The 21,891-nt window shown below is 49.5% G+C and overlaps 1 protein-coding gene across 2 annotated transcripts in view; it reads right to left on the bottom strand.

Annotated features, from left to right (window-relative positions):
- Positions 1–21,891, bottom strand: part of ARHGAP39 (Rho GTPase activating protein 39) — a 187,340-nt gene that overhangs the window by 54,965 nt on the left and 110,484 nt on the right. For both annotated transcript variants that reach the window (XR_015951607.1, XM_035125366.3), the window contains exon 4: positions 1,159–2,545. Coding sequence is in view for 1 of the 2 variants with exons in the window: in XM_035125366.3 (XP_034981257.1) it covers positions 1,159–2,545 (1,387 nt within the window). In the remaining variant the exon portion in view is untranslated. The remainder of the gene's footprint in view (positions 1–1,158; positions 2,546–21,891) is intronic.

Consider the following 21,891-nt stretch of genomic DNA (forward strand, 5'->3'; position numbering starts at 1 on the left):
GCACAGGATCTCCAACCTGTCTTAAAGCATCTGGGGTGACCGGACAGACCAGCTGGCTCCACCAGTCTTGCCTTCAGTTCAGCATCATTTTTTGATTCCTGGAAGGCCAAGAGGCTTCAAGGAGAGGAGAAGTAGAGACACTGGTTGGTTTGGTGGTTTAATAAAGCAGACATCTCAGAATCCTAGAATTGTAGAGTTTGGAAGGGGACCCCAAGGGTTATCTAGCCCCTGAAATGGAAACCAGAGGCATCAATGAAAGCAGGTCTCCAGTTTTTTAGCAAAGAAGGACGTAAGAACAGCCTGGTGGATCAGGCCCTCGGCTCTCATTGCTCTGGCTGCTGCTTCTGAATGCGATTGCCTGGAGAAACAGTTTGGTTTATGGGTATCACGGATAAATTGACATAGGGCAGCACAGGAAATGGATTAAACTGAAACTGTAGGCAAGTGAGGGTCAAAGGTGGCGAATGATGCAGAGAAGCGGCAGGAGCCAAAGGAGCTGAACATAGGAAGCTGCCTGGTGCTGAATCAGACGACTGGTGATACAAAAGAACCACAGAATTGTAGAGGTGGAAGGGACCCCAAGGGACATCTAGTCCAGCCCCGTGCAATGCATCCAACAGCATTGTCGAGACCGATTCGCAGTGGCTCTCCAGGGTTTCAGCCATAGTCCTATCCCACCCATCCCTGGAGACACCAGGAATTGAACCCAGGACCTTCTGCATGCAAAGCCGAGGCCCTATCACTGAGCTATGTCCCGTCCCCCAAAGGACACCGAGCAATACCAGTACAACTCAGGCTGGAGACAACAACTCTTCTATAGCGTTAGTTCAAGGATGCCAAATATAGTAGTTTCAAAATCAGGATTAGAGCACAAGGGCAAAGAATATCCCAAGTTCAATCCCTGACGGCATCACCAGGTACAGCCGGGAACGTCCCCTACCCGAAACCCTGGAGGCAGCCACTGCCGGTCAGTGCAGACAATACTGAGCTAATGGACCAATGGTCTGACTCTGTAAAAGACCGCTTCCTGTGCTCCACAGCCCTAATCCGATCCCCAAAGAGGTCCTTCTTAAACGTTTCCTACTCTCCCTCGTCATCGGAGGGACGATTTGCTCCCGCAACGGACCCTTCCTGAAAGGGGCACCTGAAGCGCCTTACCTGGGACGGATGGAGGTACGGCTCGGGCGACGCCAGGTTGGTCTGCACCGACACGCTTTTCTCCAGCAGGATCTGGGGGAAGCCAAGCTTCTCGAAGGTGTTGCGCTTCCAGTGCTTGTTCTCCTGCTGGGCCAGTGCCTCATCCTCGCTGAAGGCCCGCACCACGGGGCCCGGCATGGGGAGGGGCACCGCTCCGTCGCTCTCGTAGCCGGAGCCGTCCTTCTGCGAGTCCCAGCTGCTCCTCTGCCGCATGTGGTAGTGGGCTTGCTGGGCCTCCCATGCCAGCCGGGCCTGGGCCAGGAAGGGCTCGGGGAAGCCCCGGGTCGACTCGGCCTCCACCGACCGGCTCTCCATGCGGTTCATCTGAGGCCGGCTGCAGCCCGAGGGCAGCCTCTCCTCCGCCAGCCCTTCCTCCCGCTCGCCCGAGCCGTCAGTGGAGGAGGCGTTGGGGTCGTACGAGAGCGACGGCTTCCGGCTCTTTCTCTTGCGCGTGCCGGGCGAGTAGCCTGTGGAGGACATGGTGTTATGCTGGCTGGACCACGACATGGAGTCATCCCCCTGCGAGACGGGCGGGCTGTGCCGGAAGTCCGCCCCTTCCATGCTGCTGTAGTCCCCAGACTTGACCTCCAGCCGCTGGTCCCTCACCAAGCAAGGGCTGTGCTGGAGAGAGTAGGAGCCACCGATGGGGTTTGGCGAGTATTTGTGCCGCAAGCCGGTCTTCATCTTGGGGCTGGAGCCCGACTGCTCGACGTAGACCAGCTGCCGGACGTACTCCTTGCCGGCGGGGCTGTACTCCAGGCTCATGAAGCGGTCGGGCCCTTTCTGCTTGGTCAGGACCAGCTGCTGGTAGGGGGAGTTGGAGCCCTGCTTGGGTGACTGCAGGAAAGGGTGTGGCTTGCGGATCGGGGACTTCTGCGGCGAGCCGGCCTTGTAGCTCCCGCTGGCCTCAAACTGCATGTCCACGGGCGGCTCGTCGTAGATGGGAGCCTGGTACTCCATGGGTGGCTCCTCGTACAAGGGCGGCTCGTAGGCGTAGCGCGGAGACGACGGCTGCGACTCACTGGAGTGCTTGCGGTGCTGGGCCTGGAGCGGGGAGCAGAAGGAGTCGCCCCGCCCCAGCAGCGGGGAGCAGCTGCCGACGTGCTCAGCCCGCTTCAGAAAGGGCGACTGCTTCCTCTCTGGGAAGAAGACAGAGTTGTCCGAGTCGGGGGCAAAAGTCTGGAGGTTGGGGGACGGCTGGCCGCCCGAGGGCCGGCGCGACCGCGTGCCCTGCTGGTTGTCGGGGGTGTAGCCGTTGCCCTGGTGCATGAGGAAGCTGGGCTCACGGTCCGTCACCTTGATGAGCATCCGCTCCTTGGTCCCCGTGTTCCACCGGAGAGATGATGCCCTGGGACAAGGAGAGAGGCAGAACACAAGGCAGCCATCAGAAGCAGGAGAAAGGCAAGGAGCACCTTTTTATTTTTGCATTTTTAAAAAAATCATTACCTATAACACTGTAAACACCTGAGAGGGACAGAAACAAACAATGGCTTGCCAGCTTCACATCATATGGTCCACAACTTAAGAGATGCAGAGTGGAGAAACGATTGTGGCAGAGACAGAAAAGCAACGCTACGCATAATAAGATTTTGGTTCCACAGAAGCACAGCGGAGTGGATGGTAAGAAGTTCTGCATTATAACCAAGTCAAGATATAATCATGCTTCCACTCACCCAGACTGAAAGCAGAAAAGCACCAGGGGCCATTCAAAGGCTAGTAATAAAGGACAATCCCCATTCCTAATATAACTACCTGGAGTTAGTGCAACAGGACACAGATCTCCAGCAGACCCGAAAATGCATTTGATAGCCAACCCAGATGCCAATGCATGTTTCTTTTGCTCATGGGGTACTGCACCATGTCCGAACCAGGCTGGCTACTCCTGCCCTACGACATTTTCCAGGCCTGAGATCCTTTTGCCTGGAGATGTCACAGACTGAGCCTGAGACCTGCTGTGTGCAGGGGCCAATGAAACACTCTTAGAATCCTAGAGTTGGAAGAGACCCCAAGGGCCATCCAGTCCAACCCCCTGCCAAGCAGGAAACTCCATCAAAGCATTCTTGACACATGCCTGTCAAGCCTCCGCTTAAAGACCTCCAAAGAAGGAGACTCCACCACACTCCTTGGTAGCAAATTCCACTGCCGAACAGCTCTTACTGTCAGTCTTCTAGACTTGAAGAAGGCTCCGAGGCCCAGGGATCAATGCTCTCCCCATGGACTTACGATGGCAAAGTCCGGTCCTCTCCAGCCCCAAACCTGCAAACGTGTACCCGGAAACTTAACATGACCAAGGGCCGTGGTACAAGGCATGCAGAATTTGCTGGGAAAGGAGCATTCGCCAGAGGCAAACATGGTTTCTCTTCCGTTCTCATCCCAGGCTGGCCAGGATAGTCTTGTGATGGAAGGAGAAGAAGGACATGTCACCCCACTTGCTGTACGGGCAATCTATCCGGAAGATAAATTGTATATCGAGGAGTCAATGATCTGACATGGTTGCCCTCTTCCTGCCTTTGTTCCTTCCTCCCTCTCCTTGTCTCTAAAGTTCTAACAGTCTATATAATGTCCCAATCAGTTAGGAGGAAGAGATAGTGAGGGGTACCTTCTTGGATGTTGGACATTGTTTTGAGAAAGTGAGGCACGGGGAGGGGGTGACTAATGAATAATCTGCACATATCTAACTATCTATAAATTGGATGGTTGTGGGCAAAACGTCTGAGAAGCTCGTGCACGGACTGATCTGGCTGTGGGGCCATGCAAACTGAGGCTACCTGGGGGAATCACTTCTCCACTTCTTGAGGGCTTCCAAGTGGCAGGTTGAAGTGCATGCTTGGTATGTACATACTGCTTGCTGTTTAGAATAAAATCTTCCATCTTCTCACCCACTTGTGTTTTGTATTACTTCTGAATCTCATTTTAAAAGAACCACCTTGCATTTGGCAAGACACCCGCCACGGAAGCATTCAGAAAGGCACCTGACCCACATTCCCCGTCCGTGCACTTTTAGGTTCACCAAAACTGCACATTCAGCAGGAATGGAAATAATATTAAAAGGAAGAAAGGGGGAAAGCCACCCTTGACACTATGGCTCCCGGTTCCTATCGACTCCTCACCATTGCTATTCCAGGGGCATTTCCGCAAGTGAGGACCTCCGACTCTTAATTGGAGTTTGCCGTGGAACCAGAGATTTTCCTTCCTGCTCCTGATTAATATTTCATGCGCAGAAATAATTATAATCTCGTGATCTTCGCGCCATGACATTAACTTGCTCGGATGGCCCTGCCGAAGTTCTGGGAAGAGCTGCTTTCGGACTCTCTGTCTTGGGACAAGACGCTTCCTTCCACTGACCTGCCTGCAGGCAAGCCCCTGCTTGTCTGCTAAGGCGCCTCTGCACATGGCAAGAGAACTCCGGGGCTCTTCTAGAGCTCACAGATGGCTCACGCCATGCGCTGTTTTCGGTGGAAACGTGCCAGGGATTGAACCGGGGGTGTCCTGCATGCAAAGGGGCTCTGGCCCGGAACCACAGGCCCTCCTGCACTTCCACGCCTGTCCCTGCCGTTAGGCAGAGTGAGGTGGTTGCCTCGGGCAGCGGATGCTGGAGGGTGGCAAGCAGCAGCAGCAGCAAAGCGATGGGGCGCAGAACCTGCTGCGGCCAGAGACAGTGGAGGGCACGGTCTGGTTGGAAGTGCCCCTGAGCTACAGCCCTCCCCTTCCAAAACCTATGATTTAGACCAGGGGTCAGCAAACCTTTTCAGCAGGGGGCCGGTCCACTGTCCCTCAGACCTTGTGGGGGGCCGGACTATATTTTGGAAAAAAAATATGAACAAATTCCTATGCCCCACAAATAACCTGGAGATGCATTTTAAATAAAAGGACACATTCTACTCATAAAAAAGCATGCCGATTCCTGCACCATCCGCGGGCCGGATTTAGAAGGTGATTGGGCCGCATCCGGCCCCCAGGCCTTAGTTTGGGGGACTCCTGATTTAGACCAAAGATCAAACAAAACCGTTGCACCACAAAACGTGCAAATGTCGATGCAACATGCAGAATGCCTTGTTAAAAGGCACATGCGTTCACACAAAAAAGAGTGCTCAGGCGACTTAGTTTGTAGACATTGTTTAAGGAAGCGCCTAAACCACAGCGGCCTCCGAGTGCTTGTGGCTGTCAAAGGTTAAGCGAAATCCTAAGTGTGCCATTTTGGCAACTGCCAACGCTAATCGGATCTTTGAATCGCAGCTCCCGCGGGCCCTCTTCTTACGGCAGTGAATGCCATATTAAAGATATAAATGTGGTGATTTAATGGTTAAATTGCAACGTCGAGGCCGTTTCTTCATTGCCTCCACTTAAGAGCGATTATGCACGAAATGCATTAGGTGTGATCATTGGGGAGCTTCCTTTAAGCAAAACAAACCTTTTCCTCGGAACATTTTTTCAGGCGGAGCGGGAAGATTGTGGGCACCCACCACCTCCCTCTTTTCCCCTGCTTCTTTTATTCCAAACAGCAAGAAGGCATTCATTCATTCATTTTCTGTTCCCCCCCTTCCCTTCCCAAGGGGCCCAGGGCCTCCTTTCAATTTTGGCCACCCGTACCTGGCTCCCTGTCCCCTGAGCCTCGCAATGCCGGGCCACACTATAAAATGAAATATGCAACAGGCAGCTGCAGATCTTGTTCACTTAGGACAGCAATGGGTTGGATGAGGGCTAATCAACTGAAGTTGAGGGTGGGAGTGCTCTTGGTGCATCATAACATGAGGAAAGCCCCCCCAGATCTAGCCAGTAGCCCATCCTGTCCAGCATCTTGTTCTCGTGGGGGACAACCAGATGCCCATTATGGGAAACCGGCAAGCAGGATTCGAACACAGGAGCCCTCTCCCCTCCTGTGGTTCCCAGCAGCTGGTATTCAGAAGCACTGCTGCCTTCAGCTGTGGAGCAAGAGCATGGCCATCTTGCCTAGAAGCCCTCCGTAGCCCTGTCCTCCAGGAGTTTCTCTAATCCTCTTTTAAAGCCATTCAAGTAGGTGGCCATCACTGCCTCCTGTGGCAGTGGGTTCCATAGTTTAACTAGTTGATGGACAAATGTAAAGTACTACACGGGCAAAAAAAATGAAAGGCACAAATACAGGATGGGTGACACCTGGCTTGAGAGCAATACATGGGAAAAGGATCTAGGAGTCTTGGTAGACCACAAACTTGACATGAGTCAGCAGTGTGATGCAGCAGCAGCTAAAAAAGCCAATGCAATTCTGGGCTGCATCAATAGGAGTATAGCGTCTAGATCAAGGGAAGTAATAGTACCACTGTATTCTGGTCTGGTCAGACCTCACCTGGAGTACTGTGTCCAGTTCTGGGCACCACAATTCAAAAAGGATACTGACAAGCTGGAACGTGTCCAGAGGAGGGCCTGTTTAGCCTGGAGAAGAGAAGGTTAAGGGGTGATATGATAGCCATGTTCAAATATATGAAAGGATGTCATATAGAGGAGGGAGAAAGATTGTTTTCTGCTGCTCCAGACACGGAGCAATGGATTCAAACTACAAGAAAGAAGCTTCCACCTAAACATTAGGAAGAACTTCCTGACAGTAAGAGCTGTTCGGCAGTGGAATTTGCTGCCAAGAAGTGTGGTGGAGTCTCCTTCTTTGGAGGTCTTTAAGCAGAGGCTTGACAGGCATATGTCAAGAATGCTTTGATGGTGTTTCCTGCTCGGCAGGGGGTTGGACTGGATGGCCCTTGTGGTCTCTTCCAACTCTACGATTCTATGATTCTAATTCCCATGTTCGAGACTTGGGGAATAAACCTGTTCTGGGTGGAATAGCCAGGGGGTGGGGTGGGGGCGTGGCATACACCTTGATCCAGGCCCCCATGGCCTCGGTGGGTGAAAACGCTCATCTCCAGCTTCGTCTGCTCTGCCAGCCACACCACTTCCTGGTTCGGGATCACTCAGCCACAGTGGTCGATGCTGTGGTGACTTCCAGACTGGACTGCTGTAATCTGTTCTAAGTGTTGCTCCCCTTGGAGTCAGTCTGGAAGCGGCAGTTAGCGCAGAATGCCATCACTAAGCTACTGAGTGGTACGGCAAGGCAGGGTCATATGGGGGGAGGGCATACATTTCCGCTTGCCTTTAATAGGAAACTAACTAATTCACACTTCTTAAATCAGTACGCAGACTGAAGCACGGCTGTCACGCAAAAATCACACTCCTCTGAATTTTGCGGTGCAGTTCTCCAGCCAACCAATGTATACAAAAAGGCCTAAGTAAGTGAAAATTACATAAAATGCATTCTATATTAGGGAAAGTCGATCACAAAAAGATGTGCATGTTGGTCCAAGTGCATGCAAAAAAAGGGTTAATTAGGAGAAAGGTGCTCTTAAATGCTGATGAATTTTTATGAGAATTTCTTTCGAAAAATCGCCAATTGCCGAGGAAATGTAGAAGGCTGATCTTAAGATAGAAAAAACAATTGGAGAGAACAGAAACTGACATTCGACCATCCTTAATCATGTCACACCTTTCCTTGGTACTGAATGCCCATTTGCTGCCGGGCCCAATTCAAGGTGTTTGCATCAGCAAGCAAAGCCCTAAATGATTTAGGGCCCAAATACTTAAGGGGCTGCCTACTCCTATTCCTGCCTTCTGGGGCTCCGCAATCTTCAGGGGACAGCCCTTCTTGAGGTACCTCTGGCGGCAGTGACAGAGACAGGGTCTTCCCCAGGGTGGGGACATGGAGCTCCCCCTTGAATGATATATGTAACGGTCCCGTCCCCTCCACACTGGTGGCTTTCAGAAGCCATCTGAAAATGCACCTGGAGATGCAGGCCTCCAGGTGAAATGCATTCATCTTAAATGGCTGCTGAATTGTTTTAAATCCTCGAACGGTTTTGCTATTTTGATTTTACGCGTGGTTTGGTGCCAGTTTGTGCACTCTCCCTGAGATCTCTTTGGACGAAGGCAGCCTCGGAAAACAAATAAATAGCTGCAGGAGCTAAGATTTTTAAACATGTGGGGAGGAGGGGAGGGTTTTTTATTCGCTTCCCCGACCAAGACTGAAATTATGAACCCTCCCTCCTTCCCTCCACAAGCTAGGAGTCTTGGGGTAGGGTGGCTGTCTCCTTTGAAGCCAACGGGGCACCCTCCACACCCATGATTAGTTAGGGGAAAACAAGACCTCTAACTATCTGTTAAGGATGTACGCTCTTGTGTAGCTTGGCCCTGAGCCATCAGCTAAACAACTGTTTAGTGTAACTTAACTGATAAACTATAAACTATCATTAACAACCAGCTGCAAAACCAGTACTGCAATCCACAGTTTGAAGCATGTTTACAAACTGGTTTGTGCCAACCATGGTTTGGCGTGATGTTCAAAATGAGAAACCAGTGTTAGTTCACCTCCAGATACTGCTGAATTTAGAGACCTAGAGTGCTGGGTGGACTGGAAATTCGAAGACAGGGAAGGAGTTCCCACAATATTTCTCCTTACATCTGGAAACTCAAACCACAGGTTGGTGCGATTGGCTGAATTTAACCTCTTTCCCTTAAGCAAGAGAAAGGTGTTGTCAGCTTGGGTGTGTCAGTCTGGATGATGCCCTGGGTCCCTTCCAATTCTTGGTGTCCTGTACCCAATGAGCATTAAAATTTAGCAGAGGAGATTGATGAATTGGTAAGGCAAGTCGAGTCTATGATTCTACAAGTTCCTTTGTGTCCTCACCAGCATCCCAAAAGAATTAGCATGGTTGCAAGCGCTACAGCTGAGTGATGGCGCTCTCCTGGCTAATGGACGGGCCTTTTTTCCCCACCCCTCACCTAGATGCTGGCAAGGAGAGCAATAGCGGTGTGTGAGCGAAGCTGGAAGCAGGCTGGAATCTGTAGACACAGAGACATGCTTGTTCTGTGCTGGATGCAAAGCTGTGATAAATGAAGCACCAAGATGTTGGGGGTGTCAATGCCGTTGAGCCTCTGCATCTTATGCTCAGGTTGCATTTAGGTGTAAATGAAACCATATATGCTAAAGACACCACAGTCTCCGCTAACCTTCATTCCAGGGAAACCGAACCTAGGTAAGCACCTGGAATCTATTAGCTGATTAATATTCCGCAGCCTTTTCATGGTGTTTGTGGGAGGGGGGTTATTGTTGTTGTCGTTTTGTTTGAACTCTTTATTTGTGCTTTTACCTTATATTTTTATCTTGTGAATCGCCCTGAAATCTTATGATGCAGGGCAGTATAGAAGTCAAAAAATAAAAATAAAACAAGTCTCGCACCACCTGGGAGATTGGGGTGGTGTGTAGCAAAGGGGCAACTAACAATGGCACCAGAGATTCAATCCACTTTGGGTCACAATGTGACCTGGCTGAACACCAACGGATTTGGAAAAGCTGAATGAAAACGGATGGCGAGGACCCACAGAAAGGCGCACAAGATTGCTCACGGGATTTCTAAGAGGACGAGCATCAAGGTCAGGCGGGGAAGGCATCCGTCAGCCTTCAGAAGGCAGGCATGCGGCGGCTCGTCTGCCCCCAGCAACGCTCCGCTGCCCCTGTAGATTTTGCTCCGAGATTTGCTGCGCAGGCTGCAAAATCAGAGGAGGGAGCAGAGCCCCAAGCAGAGCAATCCCCGGCAGCTCCGGACCGGCCACGCCAGCCGGGTCTTCTGCTCCACGCGGCAGTTGCCGGGAAAGACCCTCCCCATGGCTGTTGCATGATATCTGCATGGAGCTGGCTATGCGATAGGGCCCTGCTCACAGCAGAAGGAAGGTCGCATCAAAGGAGGGAAGCAGCAACCTCTGAATGCTGCTGAAAGGGAGGCCAAAAGCTCTGGCTTCCCACCCCAATCCAGCGCAAACAAAATTAACCTCTGGGAGGAAATGCAGGGCCAAAAAAGGAGCAGAGCTAGTACTGCTTGCACCTCCCATTTTCAAATACATGAAAAGGATGACCTTGATCTCAGCAGAAAAGCATTGGGGGGTTTTTATGGGAAGTTCACATGCTCCAGGGAACAGAATGGGTGGGTGGGGACGCCTTAGTGACAGATCGAGACAATCTCTCGGCTTCATCGCTCAGGGTTGTTGGCAAGGAAACTAAAAGGGTACAAAGCCCTGGATGACTTGGGATCTAAATTCTTGAAGGAGCGCCTCCCCTCTGGATGAGGCTGCCCACAAATTTAGGTTGCCCAGCTCTTCTCCTCTAGTGGGACACGCAGGAAGGATTTTTCTATGGTGGTGCCTTGGCTCTGAACTCCCTACCGAACCTGGAACCCACATTAAAGATAAAGGGACCCCGACCATTAGGTCCAGTCGCGGATGACTCCGCGGTTGCGGAGCTCATCTCGCTCTACTGGCCGAGGGAGCCGGCATACAGCTTCCGGGTCATGTGGCCAGCATGACAAAGCCGCTTCTGGTGAAGCAGAGCAGCACACGGAAACGTCGTTTACCTTCCCGCCGGAGCGGTACCTATTTATCTACTTGCACTTTGACATGCTTTCGAACTGCTAGGTGGGCAGGAACCCACATTGCTGGCCTTCAAACCTGGCTGTTCAGGCTGTTGGTTTAATGCCCCTTTCTCCTGTCAGCCAGCAGGAAGTTTGCAGAACTTGGAGTTAAGGATGTGCAGAGAAAGCAGTTTCTGCCCTGTCCTGAGTTCATTGCAATCAGTGCTACTTATGTTCCACCACAGTTCAGCTTCCACTAAAAACCTCTTATGCTATTCATCTCACTTTTCTGATATGGCTGAAACTTACGTAATTATGGAATTAATTTCAGTGTACTTCGAAGGGAAATGTCAAAGCAATGCAGTAAAAAAACAATGATTTATGTAACTGTTGCAGACTACAAAAAAACCACAAAAAACCAAGGGTGAATACTACTCATTTTTCGCTTCCACGATTTCCATTCCGGACCTCTGATGGACAAGCAGCCCACTTCCGTTTCTGACAGAATTGTCCATCCTCTCAACTTGGGAGTAAATCACAACACGATCATCTTCCTCATTGTCATCATCATGATTGCAATGCAAACAGGAATACTCCAAAGTCAGCAAAACCAAGGAGAGCAGCCTGCGACGTAATCGCCTATTTGCTGATAGAACAAATCTCAGAAATGCTAGATAAGTCATAAAAATCAAGTGTGAAAAAGAGAAGCATTTGAAGAGTTACTGACTGCTAGGAAGTTATGGAGAATGCTGGAATTTTGTGCCTCAGACAGGCACCTGTAAGCCTCTTACAAAGGCCCATGAATGCCTGGCCTGGGTTCCATTGCTCCTTGTTCCTTTCCTAGAAGGGAACTGGGGTGGGGAAGAGAGCCAGTAACTGTGAGACTAAGGGGAAGGGTCACAGCTCAGTGGCAGAGCATATGCTTTGCATGTAAAAGGACCCCAACCTGCTGAATTACATTGTCTAAGACGCAGATCTTCACCATGCAAGTGTGGCCTCTGGGCAACTTTCACTGGCAATGTAGGAGAGGGAGGCAAATTTCCACCTAGATCTTGAAAAATATTCCCCAAACGTGTAATGGGTGGTCATCGTAGCTGCCTAACTGACCAGCAAGCCAACTCCAGTATAGGGCAGATACAGGTTGCAATGGACTCCCAGCAAACCTTCCATTCTCAACCTTGGATGAGCAACCTTTGTTGATATTCTCTGTGGCCTCTTTCTCTCCTCTTTCTCTCTCTCTCGGCTGCAAGGAGGAAGGGAGATAGGCAGCTCAGCCACACTAAGCCGGCAGATCTGCTCCCTACGTGAGCCAGCATGGGGGAAGTACTGGATCAGAATAGTAAGGAACGTGAACCAGGTCCAGTTGCAAGAGACCCAGATTAGAGACAACAAGAAGAAAGCAGAGCTGCAGGCAGACTTTAATTGCTCCCTGTTGTGTGGGAGGGCCATCGTAAAAATTCTTGACTATGGGAAGAATACTTTAAAGGAGGACAAGCAAAGGGGGGGGATGCAGGGCATTCTCCCATCCCCTGGCACATGCCGGACGTCATCACCAACTAGGAGGCGAGGGACAGGAGCGTCAGGCCTGAAATGGACTCCTTGGATTGGAAAGAACAGAAGCCCCCGAGAGACTAATGTAAAAGATAACGTAAAGGACCCCTGGATGGTTAATTCCAGTCAAAGGCAACTATGGGGTTGCAGCACTCATCTCACTTTTCGGGCCGAGGGAGCCAGCGTTTGTCCACAGACAGGTTTTCCAGGTCCTGTGGCCAGCATGACTAAACCGCTTCTGGCGCAATGGGACACCGTGAAGGAAACCATAGCACACAGAAATGCTGTTTACCTTCCCGCCACGATGGTACCTATTTATCTACTTGCACCGGTGTGCTTTTGAACTGCTAGGTTGGCAGGAGCCAAGACAGAGCAACGGCAGCTCACTCTGTCGTGGAGATTTGAACCACCAACCTTCCAATTGGCACTCCCCAAGAGGCTCCGTGGTTTAGACCACAGCATCACTCGCGTCCCAGGCGCTAATGTATTGAACAGCAAAGGTGGCAAAGGTCGGTGCTAACCTGAGGTGCTGGCTGGCTGCCACTAACCTACAGTTCAGATAAACCACCGGCGATTCACAGAGGTAAGCAGCCACCCGATTTAAACGCAGACTGGGTTTTGCAGAGAGGACAAGCGCCGGAGGCCGAAAGCAACTGCTGTGATTAAGGCAAGGTCTACCTTTCTGCGCCCAGCATTCCCCAATCTGGAGCTGATGGGAATGGTAGTTCAAAGCATCAGGAGGGCATCAGGTTGGGGAAGAGTCTCAACCTGAGCATTCTTTTGAAGCAAAGCAAAACTCTCCCCGCTTTCTGACAGGGCGATCACCAATTATGGGCACTTTCAAACCCAAGTCCCCCAAATCCAACACTCTCCCCCACTGGGCTATGGTGTCCATTATTTCATAGAATCATAGATTTGGAAGAGACCACAAGGGCCATCCAGTCCAACCCCCTGCCAAGCAGGAAACACCATCAAAACATTCCTGACATATGGCCATCAAGCCTCTGCTTAAAGACCTCCAAAGAAGGAGACTCCACCACACTCCCTGGCAGCAAATTCCACTGCCGAACAGCTCTTACTATCAGGAAGTTCTTCCTAATGTTTAGGTGGAATCTTCTTTCTTGTAGTTGGAATCCGTTGCTCTGTGTCCGCTTCTCTGGAGCAGCAGAAAACAACCTTTCTCCCTCCTCTATATGACATCCTTTTATATATTTGAACATGGCTATCATATCAGCCCTTAACCTTCTCTTCTCCAGGCTAAACATACCCAGCTCCCCAAGCCGTTCCTCATAAGGCATCGTTTCCAGGCCTTTGACCATTTTGGTTGCCCTCTTCTGGACAAGTTCCAACTTGTCAGTATCCTTCTTGAACTGTGGTGCCCAGAACTGGACACAGTACTCCAGGTGAGGTCTGACCAGAGCAGAATACAGTGGTACTATTGCTTCCCTTGATCTAGATGCTATTTACTTGATCTAGATTTATTTCCCTTGATCTAGATTTATTTAGTTGTTGATTTGTTTGCCACCTTTCCAGCATCTGGTTTGGGACAGTTTTGCCTGAAATTGAAATGCTACCAGTTTCATTTCACATTTATTATCCATTCAATGCCAATCCTTCCAGTGAATGAGAGAGACACGCCGAAGCACATGTTTAGCCTCAAGACCATGCAGCTTGGCAACCCTTCATCTCTCACCTGCGTAGGGATGATAAAACCCAAAGACCACCACAAACACACGCAACCTCCGAAGAGGCATATGGGAGTGAAATTGGTAAAATTGTGTGTGCTATCTGCCTTAGAACTTCTCTGCAACTCCTTGCAACTGTATTCACTATGGGAGAAATGCCATGTTCTACTTGGTTTGGTGTATACTATCTGAAAGACCATATTTTCCTATATGAACCTCTAGCAGGCTCCGAGATCTTCTGGGGAGGCTCTTTGCTCTGTCCCCCACACCCTCACAGGCATGCTTGGTGGATGGGGGCGGTTAGAGGGCCTTCTTGGTGGCTGCTCCCTAGAGAAGCGAGTCTGGCTCCCTCCTTGCTATTCTTCCGCTGGCAGGTGGAGACCTCCTTTGGGAACAGGCTGTTTTTTAAGGAAAGGGCTTTTAAGCAGCACTTTGCTGTTTTTATTATCTGCATTGTAATAGAACTGATTTTTAAATATATATTTTAATTTTGAGTTCAATTACATTTTAACAATGATCTTCTGTGTGTTTTTAGCTCTGTGCCTTTTTCTTTGTATTTAATTTTTGCGAGCAGCCTTGAGTTCCAGTCTGGGGAAAAGGTGGGAAAATAATAATAATAATAATAATAATAATAATAATAATAATAATAATAATAATTTGGAAATTCAATAAAAATACTTTTTAAAAATGAAACCAAATTAAATTAATGCCTAAACTCAATGGGAAGTTTTTGATGTTTGATGTTTTGCTGTGTTTTGTTGAGAACTTTCCAGAGTGGCTGGGGAAACCCCGTGAGATAGGCAGCATATTATTATTATTATTATTATTATTATTATTATTTTCTTCTTCTTCCTCTTCCTCTTCCTCTTCCTCTTCCTCTTCTTCTGGGATGACACTGAACAGCCTTGGAGACTTTGGCTGGAGACATACAAATGAAACCTGTCTCTCGTAAATTTTTCAGTTCAATTAAAAAAAAACATATAAAAAAAGCAACCCATAATGTATTCCTCTTCTGCACGCCAAGAGGAGAACAAGGATCCCTGAAGGAGACAGCACCCCACCACCAAAGTGGAAATATTTCTCTCTTTCCCTCGAGAGCACGGCCCACGCCCAAGCTGAGCTGTGCATTCCTGATGATCGGAAAAAATGCTTTTAAAGGATGAGATCTGCACTCTGCAGAGCTCAGTAATTTCGGGGGGGGGGGCACCACATACACACAAACACCCTTTACCCCTACCCATAGTTTGAAGATGTTAAAATGCAAGTGTGCAGGGGCCCTGATCAATGGAGGTCTTCCCCCCCCCCATTGCGTTTCCAACGCGCAGCCCGCTGTTCTCTGAAGATGTCTCTGAGCACTCGGGTTGAAGGTCAGGGGAGGGACTTGTGAAATCAGACAGAAGTCGGGAAGAGCCACTCCGAAAGCGGCTCTCGGAGCCGAAGGCCAAGTTGTAAACAAATTAATATGGACGAGCCTCGAGGAAGCGCTTGTTCCTGAATGCTGATTTAGTCATTTCTACAAAGCAGCAAAGGGATCAGAGACATGGCATGCCTGTGTGAGTTCGGGTGGGGATGTTGGGGCCCAACAGCAGCATCCGCCCCGAGCCTTGAACCAGGTGGGTGCAAGCCTGCCTCTCTTTTTTTTGCTGATATAAGTAGCTCCTAGCCTTCTTTGATGCCACCATTAAGTAGACCTAAACAAGGTCATTTTTATGCCAAAGACTGCCTGCCAACGCCGTATGCATCTCCCCACAAACCCACGCAACAAACCGCAAAACTGGGTCAGTTTGTTTGTCACGTCGGCATTCGTTTAGACAACATTGCTGCATGCGTACTAAAGAAAAGACTCTCACAGTACTTTATATCCTGCAAGCAGCAATTTCTCTGCTCCTCCTCATGCCAGGGGCAGGAAACTAAGATGAGCAACAGGGTCAAAACTCTCTGGTTCTTGTTTGCAGTGTGAGAAGCTTGCAGGAATCATAGGATTCATAGGATTGTAGAGTTGGAAGGGACCCCAGTTCGGGGGCTGAGTCCCCTGTTAAGCAACACAGAAGGGGCCGAAGACACCTCAGCCCATAGGAGTTGGCCCCTATGTTGGCAAATCTGTATTAAATGGACTGCTGGAACATGGCAGGCATTGAATCTGGGACCTTCTGCATGAAGTAGCTGCATAGGAAACTGCCTACTTTACTAAGGACTAGAATCTTGCTTTATTTTTAGGGGAAGGGCTATATCTCAGTGGTAGAGCCTCTTGCATGCAGAAGAACATGAGTTTGATCCCTGGCATCTTGGGGCAGGGCTGGGCATATCCACAGTCTGAAACCCCGCACGGTGAGCCCCTGCCAGTCAGTGTGGGCAATACTGAGCTGGATGGACCAACGGGCTGGTTCCTATGTTCCTGGGATGCTGCTTGGCCTCCTCCCTGAAACAGACTCTAAGCATCCTTTGCCTTGGCCCCCGAGTCCCACTGAAAGGTTCGTCTCTCCCTCCCGATCTGAGATCTCAGCCAAGGAAAAGTGTTGCCATTCCCACTTGCAAACTCCGATTCTGACATGAGCTGGGGGGGGGGGTGGAGGGGGCTGCTGGCAAGCCTGCAGACAGCACCATGGCAAAGGGGTGCTCGGGTGCAGGCGCCAGGGGACAGTCCTGTCTTCTCCCCTTGTTTGCTTCCCTCCTTTCCTCTTTCTCAAAGTCAAGTCCTGGCGTACTCGCCAAAGCAGGCAGAAGTGAAAATGGCGGCGGGCGGGAGCATTTCAGCGGCAGCAAAGCAGCGGTCCGTGAAGGGGCCTCTGGAGGCTGGCAGGCAACTGACACCAGGCATGGCTGGGAATGCCAAAGCAACTCAGGCTGGGGGCTAAGCGTCAAACAGCAAGGGCAGAAACACAGGCTGAGCGGATCCTCAGAGACCCTGGGCATGCAAACCGCTTTGTGGGTAGGCAAAGATGCAATGTCAGGTGATGGACAGGTGGGCACATTTGCCCACCTGTTCAAACTTGGCCTGTAGGTGGAGGCAGTGGTGCTCTGGCCTTCTGTTCCCCACCTGGCAGCACTTCTCTAGGGTTTCAGGTGGGGGAGACGCTGGTGGGGTTTGAACTTGGGACCTTCCGTACGCAGCAGAAGCTCGACTATTTAGCTGCTGCTGCTCAACCATGTGTGTTTCCTAACGCTTCCCAGCTCCACAGTTTCACGCAAGCTTCCCGGGCACTGATTTGCTGCCTCCACATTAGGAAAAAGCCCGCTTGGCGATCCTACCCACAGCTTTATTCCCTTGAGAGTGCACCCAACCCCTTTTTGAAAAGTCCTCTAACCGTGAGTCCTCGAATCCCCCCGTTTAATTATATGCTTCGCATAATGAAACATTTCCTTTTGTGAACGCCAGAAAATCAATTTCGCCGGATGACTCCGAGCTGCCGTGTTTGGAGGCTGCGTGTAGAATTGCTCTTTATTCACATCCCCTCCGTTGGTCATGATTCATAACCCTCTAATAATACTAATCTCCCCTCTTTAATCATGCCCCCCCCCAAACACACACACATCACTGCTCGTAGGGAAATGATTCCAAATCTGTCCTCAGTCGCTGCAGCTCCCCTTTGCTGTGTTTTCTCCAGTTCTACAATATCCCCTCCAAGATTGGCAAAGGACCCTGTGCAAAATTCAAAAGGTCACCACAGCAAAAGTTTATATACAGTAATGACATAATAAAATTTGCCATCAGTGGATTTTTAACTGGCTGACTGACTGAACCCAAAGGGTGCTCATCAATGGCTCCTTCTCATCCTGGAGAGTAGTGACTAGTGGGGTGCCACAGGGTTCTCTCTTGGGCCCAATCTTATTCAACATCTTTATCAATAGTTACAGGTAGGTAGCCGTGTTGGTCTGAGTCGAAGCAAAATAAAAAAATTCCTTCAGTAGCACCTTAAAGACCAACTAAGTTTATATTTTGGTATGAGCTTTCGTGTGCATGCACATCTGAAGAAGTGTGCATGCACACGAAAGCTCATACCAAAATATAAACTTAGTTGGTCTTTAAGGTGCTACTGAAGGAATTTTTTTATTTTGCATCTTTATCAATGACTTGGATGGTGGGCTTGAGGGCATCCTGAGCAAGTTTGCAGATGACACCAAATTGGGAGGGGTGGCTAATACCCCAGAGGACAGGATCACACTTCAAAATGACCTTAACAGATTAGACAACTGGGCCAAAGCAAACAAGATGAATTTTAACAAGGAGAAATGTAAAGTACTACACTTGGGCAAAAAAAAAATTAAAGGCACAAATACAGGATGGGTGACACCTGGCTTGAGAGCAGTACATGTGAAAAGGATCTAGGAGTCTTGGTAGACCACAAACTTGACATGAGTCAGCAGTGTGATGCAGCAGCTAAAAAAGCCAATGCAATTCTGGGCTGCATCAATAGGAGTATAGCATCTAGATCAAGGGAAGTAATAGTACCACTGTATCACCTCTGTGAGGTGAGTGGGGCTGAGAAACTTCAGAGAAGTGTGACTAGCCCAAGGTCACCCAGCAGCTGCATGTGGAGGAGCGCAAACCCGGCTCCCCAGATTACGAGACTACCGCTCTGGCTCTCAAGGGTGAAGCAAGTCTGCTTTCTGCTGCTCCAGAATGTAGGACCCAAACCAACAGATTCAAATTACAAGAAAGGAGATTCAAACTAAACCTTAGAAATAACTTTCTAAGGGCAAGAGCCCCTTGACAGTAGAATGGACTACCTTGGAAGCTGGTGGACTCTCCTTCACTGAAGGTTTTTGAACAGGTTGGGTGGCCATCCGTCAGGGGTTCTTTGGCTTCAATTCCTGCATTGCAGGGGGTTGGACTGGATGACCCTTGGGGGTTCCTTCAAACTCTAGAACTTTATTTGTTAACACCAGTTCATTACTCCTTTGTTTGTCTCTGTGTGTTTCTTTTCTTTTTCCCTTCCCGTTGTGGTCCGAGGATAAACTGAGTCTTTGCAAGATGCATTTTGACTTCATCCGAGACAATCTTGCACCAGATGGGCCAGAAGTCTGGTCTGGCTCGAGGCAGCTGTCTATGTTCTTGTTGTTTTATTGAACATCTAAATAACTCTTCAACTAGGGAAGACTTAGAGGTGGGGGCTAAAAGCACTGAATGCATCCTCAAGCACTGATGCTTCCTTTAGATGAATTTCAACTCTCCTAGAACCCCCCCCCCCCGTGGCGCCATTTGCAATGATGGCTGGTGCTTCTTACTCTAAGAGGAAAGGAGCCATGAGTGGCAGAAAGGCACCGAGGTTTTCGGGGGCTGAGCAGAAGTTGCCAGGCCCTTTCAGGGAGGCAAAGCTCTTGCTCAGAAAAGTGCCTTGCTCTCCCATCCTTCTGTCCAAAGTGGAGATTAAGTTTGACAAGCCAGGCAGCCAATGTAAATGAATTTGTCTGGTGGGAGCCGCCTGCCCGAAAACCAAATTACAGGGCTCGAACAACCATCTCCGGGAAGATGTTTACCTCTGATTGCGTATTATGCTGAGTGCAGAAGCATCTCAGTCAACAAGATTCTAATTGCGGAATTGCGGAGATGGGGGGAACCTAGGAGTCATCTAGTCCAACCCCCTGTGATGCAGGAATCTCAACCAAAGCATCCATGTGTGTCAATCTGAGCTTTTTACATGGCTTATCTCTGCAGATCCTATAAGGTGGCAGTATGTGATATAAGACCCCACACACACACACACCATGAATTCTTTAAATCCCCGTGCTCGTTCTTACCTCAAGACATGGCCTGGAAGGCAATGGTAAACTCCTGATCTCTTAATATTTTATATAAAGATCAGCACAGTAATCAGCAAGATTTTATTATCACCTTTTGTAAGCAGAATGGGCTCCACGTACACTATGAATGTAACCAAAGGTAATTCAGGAAACAAACAAGATAACCAGATTAGTCATTTCTCTCCTTTCAGCTCCAAATAACTAACAGGAACTTAAAGGGAATAAACAAAGAAACAGAAGAAATGATGGTATTGTGACATTTATTTATTACTAAATTTGTATAATTCCTTCATATGAAGATCACAGCATCCAAAAGATTCCCTTCCCTTTCTAATACGATACCGTGGTCCAAAATAGCGTTTAGACTCCACATTTTCCATAGCTATTTAGCAAAAGCTGCCGTGGGAGCCCCCTTTGCTTCTCAACCGTCCCAAGGACCAGCTTTACATTTCACCGAAGCACAGACCAAGGAATTGTTAGGAGAGGCGCTGCAGCCTTGCTGATACAGGTTACTGATGGGGAGAGCGTAATTCTAAAATAAAAAGCACAGCCCTCTTCCTCTCTGACTGAGGTGCTGCTGCCTTCAGGACAGATATACAGCATTTGGAACTTTGCTGACCGAAAGCAGCAACCATATGCTAATAATAATAATAATTTCTTTGTTTGTACCCCACCCAACTGACTGGGTTGCCCCAGCCGCTCTGGGCGGCTTCCGACAAATATCAAAGCATAATAAAACATCAAACATTAAAAACTTCCCTAAACAGGGCTGCCTCCAGATGCCTTCTAAAAGTTGCATAGTTATTTATCTCCATATGTGCCATTCTCTTTTTAATTTCAAGTAAGAAACTTGTGGGGTTTTGTTTTTTTTATTCCTCTGGTGTGCGAACGTCTCGTGGGCAGATGGTTAAGAGGAAACACATCTGCGTAACAGACGCATGCTGTAACTCTACCAAAAAGGTCCTAAAACTCTTCGTATTGTGTGCATGAATGCACCTGTCAGAGGGCCTGATATGGCTACTCTAGAGTAACGACTCCAGCATGGTCTTTTAAGGCTTTTATTAAGTGCTGATTATTTACAGTGTTCAGAGCAGTAAAAATGCATCCTTAAGGTGAGGTGTCAGAACCTCCGAATGGCGATTGGCGCGTTTTCTTCCAGCACCAAAGCTTTGGTAGACCCAACCTCTTCCCCCTACGTTTGCGTCGCAATTCGGGAGTTGGGGGGATTGGCCTCCCCCCCCCCCGTGCGCCCAACTTCCTGTCCCACCTGAGGCAAGGGCTCCGCAACCTTGCCTGAGCCTCGGACACCACTTCCTGACTCTCCGCTGGAGGCAGAGCTCTCCTTACTCTCTCCAGCGCTTGGGGATGGGCTGGAACTTAAGATGGGAGGGACTTCCCTGTATCCCTTGTCCCTCACAGCACCTGAGTGTATTCGGACCCACGTTTGAGTTCTGACATACACCTTGTAACAACGAAAGAAGTGCCTGCTAGATCAGGCCAATGGCATCCTGTTCTCACACACCCCTCTAGGTATTGACACTTCCTTGTGGTCTGGCTTGCCCTGTACGGGGCAAGCAGGAACATTAGGGTGCGTGTGTCGTAGGCCAGTGGTAGATCACCTGCTTTTCACGCAGAAGATCCCAGGTTCGATCCCGGGCATCTCCAAGCGGGGCTGAGAAAGGCACCTTTTGAGAAGCCCTGGCGTCAGGCAAGGACCGACAACACTGAGCTCGGTGAACCGTTGATACAAGGAAGGTTTCGTCGCTGCTGTGCAAAGCTGAGCCCAGAAAATACGAATGCAACAGCCTCTCCCTACCTACCTGGGTGCTTTGCCTTAAAGACTGAGGATTGCTATTAATGAGAAATGAAAGCAAATATTGACCATTAGCTAAACCCAGCCGCCTTCCCCCTGTGCAAACAGCTGGGCGCAATTCGCACGGCAAGATTGCAAGTGCTTAGGAGACGCAGGCAGCCTCCTGTTTGAAATGCAGGCTTCATAACCCCTGGAGCAAGCTCGGAATAATCATTGCCCTGTGCATGACGCCTCCCTTCCAGGTCTGTGGCGGGTGCTGCTTTTCTCAGAGAGAGCATGACAGCTGCTCCCAACTGCCAAGCACCTGGCCCTGCAGGAAGCAGCTGGGATGTGCCTTATTTATTTATTCTTGATGCATTTTTACCCCGACGCCTCCCAAGTGAGTAGGGATAGGTAACAAGGGTATGGGCACTTTGCTGCAGAGATCCCAGCACACAGGTTTTGTTCCACAGGTTTGCGCACTGCTTTCCAGTTACCATTTAGC

This window comes from Zootoca vivipara, chromosome 8 (genome assembly GCF_965207765.1).
Source record: "Zootoca vivipara chromosome 8, rZooViv2.hap1.1, whole genome shotgun sequence".
Taxonomy (NCBI): domain Eukaryota; kingdom Metazoa; phylum Chordata; class Lepidosauria; order Squamata; family Lacertidae; genus Zootoca; species Zootoca vivipara.